The 13583-nt window shown below is 28.3% G+C and overlaps 1 protein-coding gene across 2 annotated transcripts; it reads right to left on the bottom strand.

Moving 5' to 3' along the window:
• Nucleotides 1–2726: 2726 nt before the first annotated feature.
• Nucleotides 2727–5891, bottom strand: LOC114181740 (UDP-glycosyltransferase 83A1-like). 2 transcript variants are annotated; one of them, XM_028068276.1, is made up of 3 exons: nt 5368–5891; nt 3931–4122; nt 2727–3676 (listed from the first exon to the last, which is right to left on the bottom strand). In XM_028068276.1, exons 1-3 carry the CDS (start codon nt 5864–5866, stop codon nt 2799–2801), a joined length of 1569 nt encoding a protein of 522 aa, XP_027924077.1. In that variant the 5' UTR covers nt 5867–5891; the 3' UTR covers nt 2727–2798. The 2 variants fall into 2 exon arrangements, with proteins under 2 accessions (XP_027924077.1, XP_027924078.1); XM_028068277.1 differs by lacking the exon at nt 3931–4122.
• Nucleotides 5892–13583: the final 7692 nt, after the last annotated feature.

Genomic DNA, 13583 nt, shown 5'->3' on the forward strand with positions numbered 1-13583 from the left:
ATAAATATTGTATCTTTTAAACTTCATTATATGTTGGATGGTGATAAAAAAATATTCATGGGAATTACATTAAATTTTTATATTGTAGTAAATAAAGTTATTTATACAATTATAGTGAAAAATTACAGTATGATTGATAATAAGTTATAAAATAAAAAATAATTAAATAAAATATATTGAAATAGTATTTTACAGATGAAAATAAACAACAAATAAAAATATTAAAAAATTAACAAATGTGTGTCTTTGAAACAATTTGAGAAACTATTGAAAGAAATCGCACAAAGAAAAACAAATGTATAATTAAGGGTATGATAAGATGAAAAATATCTTAGAGATCTAATAAAACTTTTCTAATAACAACATATATACTTAATAGTTGAGAAATAGGAAATTGTTTTAACGAAACAAAAATGTTCTTCGAATGAAATAAAAATTAATAATAATAATAATAATAAATAAAGAATTTTTTTATATTACCTAGGAAGTGAAAGGTTTATGCTATTAAACATTTAAGTTGAGAGTATTAAACATTCTCATGTGAAAGGAAAATATACAATAAATAAAAATATTAAAAAATAATAGAAATATTCAAATGTGAGACATAATTTTTTTTTTAATTGACATACATCATTTTAACATAATTACATAAAGTTTATGATAAGATAAAAAATATATTGGAGATGTAAATGAGTTTCATGACAAACCAAATAATTAGAAAAAATAAAAAATAGAAAGTATATATATATATATATATATATATATATATATATGGTTACTTAATTAATTGTAATAATTTAAACTGGAACGAACATATGGCGGGGACGGGTATTATTGCGGGGATATGTATATCCTCATACCCATCTCCATACCCAATTGAAAAAGTTAGGGAATCCCCAACCTATACCCATACTCACTCAATGCGGGGATTCCCCGTCAAAATAGGGACGGGTTTCAGACAATACCCATGAGGGCGAGTTTATTTGTCATCTCTATTATGAACTATCTATATATTCACCTACTTAGTAAAACCTCTTTAGACTCTATCATGGTCCTTACCTTTCATGTCATACTGTACCAAACTGTAACATTGGTTTGATCTTAACTTATCAAAACCAAACATAACTCTTTCTTAACTTAACTAACATAATCTTGGACATTTTCAAAGATCATAAAATGTGATAATTATCAAGTTACGTCATTCTTGACCAATAATATATATACAAAGGATATAAAATAACCATAAAACATATAAGTTTTTTTTTTATCCAAGCTCATTGAATAAAATAACATTTACTTTTACTTTATTTCTATATTTTTTGAATTACAAAATAATAATAAAATAAAATAAGAACTTCAAATAAATAACTATATATATGGATTAGAATATTATAAACAAATATAATAACAAAAATATAAATTAATATAAAAGATCCGTGCATATTTGTGCATAATTATAGATAAATAAAATGAATGATATGTAAGTATTTAAAAATAAATAAAATAAAATAAATAAACAGATCTATAATTAAAGATAAAATTATACAAAATAAATAAACAGAAATATTAGGTAACTAAAAATAAATTAAATTATATAAATAGATAAGATCAATGTGCAATTGGAGATAAACTTAATTAAATAAAAGAATAGGATCTGTACATAAATACACACTATTTTATATTGTACAAGTTGCTCTTAGGTTACAAAAAACTAATGCAAGGCTATGGAGAACCAAGGAATGGAGAAAAGAATGAACCTACTAAGAATGAAAGAAGCACATGACAAGAAGTAGAGGCTACAGGTACAAAAGAGAAATGCGGAGGCAACTAATACAATGGAATTCTTGAGAATATATAGTGCAAGCAAACTTTTTCCATTTAATCAACCTCCTCAGTCAACAACTTTTATTGTTTCCCTTTATCTAAGTGAAAAAGTAAGTTTGAGAAGGAATTTTGATCAAGTCTAAATCTAATATAAATCGAGTCCAAAATCAATTAAGTCGTTTAGAATTTAAATTTTTAAAATTCAAAATGTGATTCAATCTAAATCCAATTAAATGAATTTAATTTAAAACAATATTGATTTAGATTATTATATATTGGACCTCAAAATTTGAATCTTTTATCCACTCTTAACCGTAAAGAACATAAAAAAACACCAAATATAAAAAAGTAAGAAGTGATAGATAATCATCAAGTCTACGTATGGTCATACATTTTGTGACCACATACTCTATCTTTATATCATGAAATATGTGTCTTTTAAGTTTAGAAATAATGAAGTTAAGAAAGTTGTGATTGAATTAATTTCCATCATGAAACATAAAAAGCTTTCAACATAAAGAAATAGGAAAAAAATCTAGAAAAGAATATTGCTAAAAAGTTTTTCTAACCATATTTGAGAAGTTATGATGAACAAATGAATCTCTAAGGAGATCCAATCCTGTAATCCTAACTCTAACCCTAACGTAGGACCTATCAACTAATGTCAGCCAAGTTATTTTTAATTTTTTTTACTCTATCTATGGAGACTTTCTAGAAAGGATGTAGTCTTATTTGGGTGAAAAAAAAAAATTTGTAAGTAAAAAAAAAAAAATTACTTAACGAATTTTTATGAATTTTTTATGTTAAAAATATGTTAAATATATAGATGATAATAACATATACACGGACAATGGTCATACGATACAAAAAGGAAATTAAAAAAAAAAAAAAAAAAACTACAACTAACATTGTGCTGTTGTGACCCAATAATTTAATACATATAAATGCATAAAATTATATTTAAATGTCAATTCCTACTCTTTAAGCCACTTGACAAACCTATTAAGGTTCTCCCATGATTCACCTCCTTTGACTATGTTGTTCATAAGTTTCTCCTTCAACTCAAAAGACCTCGATTTCACGTTCTCATCACTGAGGAGTTGTTCCACTTTCAATTTTAATTCCTCGCATGACACAACTCCATTTTTATCTTTGTCAAATCCTAACCCAACCTTCAACTCATCACAAATGTATCTTCCGTTCTGAATTTGTTCTGCAAAATATGGCCAACACAAGAAAGGTACTCCATTGGACAAACCTTCCATGGTAGAATTCCAACCACAGTGAGTGACAAAACAGGCTATGGCAGGGTGGCTTAGAACCTTTTGTTGAGGAGCCCAACTAACTATCTTACCTTTGTGCCCTTTGAATTCTGTAGGGTATTCCATTTTATTGCCTTCTCTTATAACCCAAAGAAAAGGTCTATTGGTGAGGACTAACCCAAGAGCAAGTTCATTGAATTGGTTTTGATCAAAAAGAGTGATACTACCAAATGCAACATACAAAACAGTACCATGATGTTGTTCATCAAGCCAATTTATGCAAGAGAGATCTTCTTCCCAATATTGTCCAATTGCTTTTGTGGTACCAATTTTACTGTCATAACTTCTTAATAATGGACCAATTGGTAGGATCTTAGGAACAAATGATAGTGCACCAGGTTCAAGTTCATGTGTAGTGTTGCAGAGCCACCATTCTGCCAAATTTAAACTTTGACAACAGTGTATTAGATACTGAAATATCATCTTACTACTTATTATGTCTCCTATGTTTAACCAAAAGAAGTCTCCTATGTTCATCTCAGCCATACTTGATGATATTTGAATTGTCTCTTTTGTTGTTAATCTTAAACCTGCAATACAAAAAAAAAAAAAAAAAACATTATTGTGGCAATTTTTTTATTCAATGTTTAATTAATAGGTCTTACTGTCTCTTATAATCAAAATATTTATTAAGTTTGCAACATAAAAAAAAGTTGATAAAATTCAAAATTATTTTTAAAAATATTACAAGAAAAAAATAAGTATTTAAGTTTTAATGTTTTAATTAGTTTTTCTAAATTCTAATTAATTTTTTTATACACTAACAAAAGTTATAATACAGCACTTGTGCAAGTCGAACGTTGTTTTCGGGGAGCTGGGCAGAAGGAAAAGAGGCTCCTAGCGTGAAGGTTGCTTGTCTCGCCCAGGAAGTGGGAACAGTTGAAAACAAAGTGGCGAACGGGTGCGTAATGCGTGGGAATCTGCCGAACAGTTCGGGCCCAATCCTGAAGAAACCTAAAAAGGTTGTTTGATGAGCCTGCGTAGTATTAGTTAGTTGGTCAGGTAAAGGCTGACCAAGCCAATGATGCTTAGCTGGTCTTTTTGGATGATCAGCCACCTAATAAAATGAGTATTTTAATATACTTTAAATGGGTCAAGATCTCTATTAAGATGGGTATGGAAATGGGATGAGGCTGGTATCTCCATATCCAATTGAAAAAATTGAGTATTATTTATATCAATACTTAATCAATGTAAAGATTCTTTGTTAAAACATAGATGAGTTCAAATAAATTTATAAACACGTGTTTATTTATCATCTAATATTGAATACTTCAATTGTATATGCACCGCATAATATAATTTCATAAATCACTATAAAGAAAGACACTAGTATGAAAATTTGTTTTTTCTTGAAGATACTATATTGGTTGATAAGCATGGTCACGTAATTTGTATTAGTTGTTCAATGAAACTATTAAAATCATGTTATTTATATTTAAATAAATCAATTTAACTAAATTTTATATATTGGTGTAATATGTTGCATGGAAACTTTGAGTATGACATCTGCATAATAAATGTAGATCATACACAGAAATAATCCTCAATTAAAAATTAATTTTTTTTAACTATTAAATTGTACACTATTAAAAATTTTCATATTACATATTTGCAAACTTGTTAAAAAAATTTACAAGAAAAAACCTTTTTCTGCCTTTTTTTTAAGAATTTTAATTGGCAGGTAATTCTTTTGTGGATAATTATTTCTTACAAAATTATAAAATTTGCAAGTATTTCCTATAAAATTTGTTGCGAAAAGTGTTTTATACAAAATATTTTACAAAAAATTGGTAACAATTTCTTGCAAAAGTTTTTTTCACAACAAAATTTGTAAATATTTCCTACGAAAAAAATTTAAAAACAAAATTGGTAGAAATATGAATTTTTTTAGAAGTAATGTTTCATATTTTACCTTTGAAATAAAAGTTAATAAATGGTCTAAACTCAAATATCAGTTTAAAACATCAATTAACACACATAAAATATAAAAAAAAAAATTGTTAAGTTAAAAGGTCTACTTCCACTCACTTTTAAATTTTGAAATCAAAATATATCATAAATTGAAACAAAAACCAATTTCAATTTTATATTAATTCAAAACTAAAAATATATTTAATCTTAAATTAAATTAACTAAATCACATTTAAACTATTCTTTTATAAAAAAATATAAAAATAGAACAGTGTCTAAGAACAGCACAGTAAAGGAGTAATCTTACCATCGGAGTCTAAGGTCCCATCATGAATAAGAGAGGGAATACTGTACGTTAGGGCAAACGTTGTAGCTGATGCAGGGCCCACTATTGCTCCTTTCATTCCAAATTTTTTCCCAACATCCAACGCCCAAGCCATGAACAAATCTGCAACAATGAAGCTGATTTTGTTCTCACCTTTCAAATGCATATTATGTATCAGTTTCTCAAGTTCTTTTGGCATCGAGTTCTGCAGAGCATCACACAGCTTGCCAAAATCGTTTCTATCATCATCAGCTCCTAACCCATCAGGGACTGAAACCAACTTCATCACCGATTCTTCCTCATGCTTCCTACTATGTTCTTGGTCTCCAAAGGAACTCACCACTCGCTTGTGGTCGAATTCTGTGTTCACGAAAACCACTTTGCAACCATTTTTGACCAACTTTTGTGACAGGATCATCAAAGGGTTCACATGTCCTTGTGCAGGATAAGGTAGCACCAGTACAACTGGAATATTGCTCATCTTCTCCTTAGGGCTTTTTCTGTTTCTGAGGCCCTTTATTATAGTGATGATTCTGGGATATTTGTTCTCATTTATTCTGGTCTTCTTTATTTTATGAATCTATTGCATATAGAGATGATAAATAAATCCACCTCCATGGGTATTGTTCGAACCCATATCCGTTTTGACAAAAAATCTCCACATTGATTGGGTTTGGATAGGATATGAGGAATCTTTAACTTTTTTTTCAATTGAATACGAGAACGTGTATGGGGATGTACATATCCCAACAATAATACCCGTCCACGCCATATCTTTGTGCTTGTTTAAATTATTAAAATATTCATAATTAATTAAGTAAGCATATATATATATATATATATATATATATATATATATTTTAATTATTTGGTTTGCATTAAATTTATTCGCAATTTTTATCTTATTATAATATTTATGTAATTATGTTAAAATTATTAATGTCAATTAAAACAAATTTATGTCTCACATTTGAATATTTTTATCATTTTATAATATTTTTATTTATTGTCTATTTTCCTTTCACATGAGAATGTTTAATACTTTTAATTTAAGTATTTAATAGCATAAATCTTTCATTCACTAGGTAATATAAAAAAAATTCTTTACTTATTATTAATAATTTTTGTTTCATCTAACAAACTCTTTTGTTTCGCTAAAATAATTTTCGTTATTTCTCAACCATTGAAAATATATATGTTGATATTTGAAAAATTTTCATAGATCTCTAAGGTATTTTTTATCTTATCATACACTTAATTATACATTTATTACCTTTGTGTGATTTCTTTTAATAGTCTCTCAAATTGTTTCCAAGACACATATTTGTTACTTTTTAAATATTTTTATTTTTTGTTTATTTTTATTATGTAGAATAGTATTTCAATATATTTTATCTAACTATTTTTTATTTTCTAACTCATTATCAATCATACTGTAATTTTTTTTACTATAATTATATAAATAATTTTTATTTACTATAATATAAAAATTTAATATAATTGTCATGAATATTTTTTATCACCATCCAACATATATTAAAATTGTGAGACCCTAGAAAATGGTGTTTTAAAAGTGATAGTGGTTTAAAAATAGTGAGACTCGATTATTTTAATACTAAAAGGTTTTAGTATAAATAGAATTGTTATAAACGAGTTTCATTATTTTAAAACACACCATCTCTCTAGAAACCACTTTTCTAGAGTTCTCTGACTTCTCTCTAGAGGTTCTGTCAATCTGGTCGTCTGATTGAAGAACCGCGACCATAGGATTGATCCTCTCGGTGAGCTCTTCAAATTGGACCGATCAGTTTCTCCGTTCGCGTAAGTTGAGTTTCCGCTCTTTTTTTTAGTCTTTGTCTGTTTTCTGTTGCATGCAAGCCCTCTTCCGCTTGCATGCGACGTTTTAATCATCAGTATGAGTCTCTGCTGATCAGTGATCATAACGGTATGTCCTGATCGTTCTTGTGATGTTTCTATGTGTAGATAGAGCATCCTGTGGAGTTAGAGGTGTTGACGTTTTTAAGGCGTTGACGTTTGTAAAGCTGTCTAAACAGGATAACAGGTAAGGGAAGCTAACTGTTTTACTTGAATTTCGTATAGAAATCATTCTGATGACTTTGAATTGCATGATTGATTGTTGTATGAGTGCTTGAACTGTGTAATTGAGTGTATGCTTGGATTGTGCTAGATTTCTTTACTGTTGTATGTGAGAACAGATTGGGAATCTGGTATTTTCGCCTAAGCGAGCAGCTCTCGCCTGAGCGAAAACACCAGAAACTCATCCCTTGTCTCTGCGCGAGATCTCGCCTAGGCGAGCCAGTCTCGCTTGAGCGAGAGTCACTCTCGTCTAAGCGAGACAGCTTAGCCTGAGCGAGAATTCGCCCAGAGTTTGGGTTGTTCTCTGTTTCAGGCCTCGCTCAGGCGAGAATGACTCGCCTAAGCGAGAGAGCCTTTTCGCCTGGGCGAGATATTCTAGCTTGGGCGAGAACCTCTGCAGTTGAGTGTTATTTCCCTTGTTTCTAATGGATGAAACTATGTTTAAATGTTAAAATGTGAACTTAGTTATGATATGCATGAATTGTTATGACTAGTAATATGTGTGGTGAAATTGCATGAAGTTGGAATATGAGAAGAAGTGGTTGAATTAGAATTTCAAGGGAAATTCAGAAGAGTATGTTAGTGTGTGTAAGGACATGAGGACTCCGTATGGGTTGGTATCCTGACGCTCCAATAACCATTAAGGCTCATGTAGAGTGTAATGGATTATGTCGTGAGGAGTAGCAGGAGGTCCTAGTTTGTGGACCCGATTCAGTCACAGACGCGAAGGGGACTTACCTTGGGAGTGGTTGGGTGATAACCCCTTGTGTCCAAACTCTGCAGAGTTTGGGAACCGTCACAGGTGCAAGCCACCCAGAGATCCAATGTCGCTTACATAATCCGGATATCGAGTCTAGAGTAATATATCTGCATTGTGTTTGGGGTGGTTTATGTGATTCTGGTTAAAATGAGAAAGATTGCATGATTTCTGTTTATAATTGAACTGTATGATTCATTTAATCAGATTAGCTTACCCTTGCTTTCTACGTGTTTGTCTCGTGTTGTATGTTTCCTTTTGCGATGATCACCTATTCGGTGGGAGCAGATGTGGTTGCAGTGTCAAAGGCGCTTCTGGAGGATGAAGAATCATCGTTTAAGTGTTGAGAAGGAGGCTTCCAGTGGGAGCTTTAGCAGTGGTCAGTTTAAGTATAGAGTTTATTAGTTTAGTTTAAGTGTATAAGCGATATATTTTTATAGTCATATCTTTTGTAAGACTGTATTAATATATTGTGTACACTGGATTATCTGTTTTGGAACTATGATGAAACTCCCTATTTTTATTAGCTTTAAGCTGCTGAAATTGGGATGTTACAAAAATTCGAAAGATACAAGATCTATGTCAAAATTTTATTATTATATTTATTATTTATTTTTTGCGTCATTTTGATAAGTCATGTATTAGTGTATTTTATTAGTGTATAAAAAAATTCATTAGAATTTAAAAAATTGAAGTAAACAAACATTTAAAATATATTTTAATTTGAATATTTGATTTTCTTTTATATTTTTTTAAAAATATTTTTAAATTTTATCAACAAATTGAATATTTTTTCATTAATGTTTGCAAATTTAATAAATATTTGGTTCTCATGAAACTTTATTTGGTATTCTAATCTAAAATGTAAACAATTATAATTTATCTCAAAGTATTTGATATCGAAGAAACATTCATCATCCTCCTAATATTGAATATTTGATAATATTATGTTTTCTTTACCGTAATTTTTTATTATTTTATAAAAATTAATTAAAATTAATATTGAAGTAGTAAGAAAATGGGTACGGGTATGAGTACGAAAATATACCCGTTACCTTGTGGGGATGTGGATGGGACAAAAGTTTGATACCCGTTGAGTTTGGGTATGGGGATGAGTATGAATTTTTTTCTATGGGGATGAGTATGGGATAACGAAACTCGTTCCCACCCCATTCCGTTGCCATTACATATTAAGAAAAGAAGAAATTACCAAAATTATTATATTACCCAATTTCTTTTATTAACATGTGTTGTAAAAATTATTATTATTATTATCAAATTTAACTATAATAATAATAATAATTATTATTATCGTTTATGATTGGAATGATTATTGGATGTTTATGCTAGATTGGAATGCTATAATTATACAAAATCAAATTATGCAGTATTATACAGACACGCTAAGCGAGAATATGTTTGTCGAACGAATTCAAGTTCAGGTTCAGAGAGCTCACTGGCTTTATAGTTGCTGAGCGAATCCAAAGTCAGGAAGCTTACTACCTTTGTAGTCCCTAAACGAGAATTGAGCGAATTTTGGAGAAATTTACTTCTGTGAAATATAGTGATTTATTCGTTAAGTGAGTCATGTGGTCGCTGAACGAATAGACATTTGTGCACTTCGTGCCTAACGAGTGGATGATTTCGCTAAGCGAATACATTAAAATCTAGTAGTCATTTTCGATGCTAAAACTTTGGTGTGTTGTGGTAAATGTGGATTATTGCCTAGGAAATGATTGATATATGAGATGTAATTGAGATTGGTTATATGAGGTTTAGTTGAGACTTGTTTAGGATAATTCAAGGAGAATTAGTAGTGATTTGTAGTAGTGTATGCATTGATATAGGAATTTAGTTGGAAGTTATTCCGATGCTCTAAAAACTATCAAATTCTCAAGTAAAGAAGGATAGAGTATATGGTGAGAGGAACAAGAGGTCTTAGTCTAGGAGCTTTATCTTGGTAAAAAATGTTAACGGACTAACCTTATGTGTCGTATAGTAAAATTCTTTGTCTATTGCTCTATAGAGCATTGGATATCACCACAAATGCACAACATACCAGGATTTTTAATATCAATGTATGTATCCAAATAATTGACTCTTGTTTGATTCGTTGTATGTGGTATGCTTGTCTTTATACCAATTATTTATACACCACAAGTGCATACTCATAATTAAATCAGACATAGTTTTCCTTTTTTAATTCTTAGCTAACCTTTATTTTAATATTTTGGTTATAGTTAATGTCGGTTATGTTGATACCAACCTTATTTATTTTTAATGTTTATTTTAGTTTTGTCACCAATCAATACTAATACAAATATTTATTTAATAAATACACCGAAAATATTTATTTATTTAATAAATATTTATAGTTTTTAAATACACTACAAATATTATTAGCAATTATTATAGATTCATTGGAAATATAAAAAAAAATGTAGGATATTACTGGATTAGTTGTAAATATTCAGACCACAAAATTTATGATTCATATAATTTGGATTTTCTCTAAGATTTGCAGTAAATATGGTCCTTGTGCCTTAAATATGGTCCTTGAGAATGTGATGCTATACCTTCCTTTTCTGCAACATTTTGATATTTAATTAAAGTGGACCAAGTGAAAAAGACCCCATCAATGAACTCCATTCAACTTTCTTCATCCATTTTCAGAAAAACCATGTTCACAGGTTCTGCTGAGATTCAGAATTTTTTTATAATAAAAACCCTCTTTTTGAATTTTTCTTCCTTTCCTTATCTTACTCTGCTTTGTTTGCTTGTTTATGTATTGTTTGTCTTCTTATTGAATCTTTGATTGGTTATTGAAAACTTCAATCGTGTGTCGGTTCAAATACTTGAATCGATCAAATACATGAGAGGAATTAATTATCTACTTGATTATACAATTCAATATATAGCACTTTATTCAAATTGGATCAATTCAATGGGAGGATAATCAATTGGGTGATGGAAGTATAAAACAAGTTAAATGAAATATTATGAAAGACTATTCATATTAACTATACCTTTAAAATATTATATTATGTTCATTAAAGCAGCTAATAAGTAGAGATAAATAAACAACTCATAACTTAACTAAAGGTTTACACTCCAATTTTTATCTGAAATTTGTTAACTTCACTTTAAAAATCTTTCAATTGAACTTAAAATTAGTTATAGATGAACAAGCATGGACCAATGGACCAATATGTATTTATTTGATTTGTTTTTCAATACTCTTTGTTGGAAATGGCCTATGGAGATAAAAGAGGTGTCGGTGAGCTTGTGGAAATTTCATTGTGCTAGTTTTCAAATAAAAATTTATACTCATTCTTGTTTTACATCTCAGAAATTACGTTTTATTTCTATTTCTATTGGTAGTTACTCAAGTATTCATTAAATAATTTTTTACAAAAAAATAAAATAAAATAAAAATAATATTATTTAAAATTAAATCTAGAAAGTATATACATATTTTTTTAATATCAAATAAATTAAAAGTATTTTAAAAATTTAAAATAAGAGAAATATCTACATATTTATTTTAGCCAGAATAAATTATTTGAATCCATATTTATATCAGATAAATTGGATAAAAATTTAAAAAATAACTAATTCCAATTTTTATTGTAATTTGTTACTTCACATTAAAAATCTTTCGATTGAAATTAAAATTAGTCATAGATATACAAGCTACATGTAAAATACCATAGAACGAAGGTCATTTGGATTTAGATGTTCTATATATAAACAACCGATGAATTTTGAATTACTTTTTTAAATCATTATATTAATTTTATAATATAAAAATTAAAAAAAATAGATGGTTTTTAAATATTAAAAGAAAATATAAATTTTATATAATTGTAGAAATAAAAATGAATGTTCCGAACTCTAATTTAGGTAATAATTTAATATTAATTATTGTATTCGAAATATTTATTTACTTTTAAGGTTTGAAATTTTTGTCACATTTTTATTGTGAAAAAATATTTCTATTTTGATTTTGATTGTTTTAAAATATGAAATTTATGATTTATTTTAAAAAAAATATAAATAACCATGAATTTTGAATTATATTTTAAAATTATTATAACTATTTTAGGGTTAAATATGTTTTTGTCCCTTAACTTTTTCAGTAAAAATTGGAATTTGTCCATCTTTAAAATTTTTGTTCAATTTACTCCCCCAACTTTATAAATGTGTAGATTGAGTCTTATTAATCAAATTTTGTTAAGTTTATTTGATGTTTCAAATGCGTTTCATGATAGCATTTGAGTTGTTGATACTGTTTGACATATTTTCGCTTCAATATTAGCTAAGAAACGTGTTTAAAATGTTAACTAAACTTAAAATTTGGTTGAAAAGACTAAATTCATGCATTTTTAAAGTTGAAAGACTAAATTGAGTCAAAGTTTGGAATGGATACTAATTCCAATTTTCAGTGAGAATTAAGGGATAAAAACATATTTAACCCTTTATCTTAAAATATAGAAATTAAAAAAAATATAGTTTTAAGTATTAAAAAAATATAAGTTTGATATAATTGTAAGAGTAAAAATGAATCTGTTTTGGAATCTGAAATCTTTACTACTATTTTATCCTTAAAAATATCTCAAAAAGATAATAAAAAATATATTTAAGTTACTCTTTATCTAAACTTCTAATCAATATTAGAGAAACAATAAGAAAATAAATGCAATGAAGAAAAAAAAAGGGGAGTGTGAAGGTTGTGGCATGGACCAATGGAACAATAAGTATTTATTTGATTTTTTTTCGATACTCTTTGTTGGAGATGGGTGATGGAGATAAAAGAGGTGTCAGTAAGCTCGTGAAAATTTCATTGTGATTAGGGATGTCAACGGAGTGAGTATAGTACGGATAGTAGCTCTCCCGTACATGTACCCATATTCGTCGGGTATTCGTTATGTGGGTACCCGTTTATTTTTTTCATATTCGTGGGTATCCACGGGTACCTGCGGGTATTTACAAAATTATTTAAAAAATAAATATTTAATCATAAATTCAAATAAAATAAAATAAAATACATCACTGTCATAAATTTTAAATAAAGTTCAAACAAACTCTAGTCCATACAAGTCCAAATAATCATAAAAATAAATATAAAATGTTGCTCAACATAATGAAAATTCTTTAATTAGTGTTTTGATCAACAAGCCCACTTTCTCCAATTGATTCTTGAGAAAAAATTAGGGCAAAATATTTTTTACTAATATATATATATATATATAAGGGTATTTTTGTGAATTAAAGTTTAGCGGGTTCGGGTATCCATGGATACGAATACTATGATACCTGTACTCGCCCCGTTAACATGTGGGTA

The sequence above is a fragment of the Vigna unguiculata genome, chromosome 4 (assembly GCF_004118075.2).
Source record: "Vigna unguiculata cultivar IT97K-499-35 chromosome 4, ASM411807v1, whole genome shotgun sequence".
NCBI classification, from domain to species: domain Eukaryota; kingdom Viridiplantae; phylum Streptophyta; class Magnoliopsida; order Fabales; family Fabaceae; genus Vigna; species Vigna unguiculata.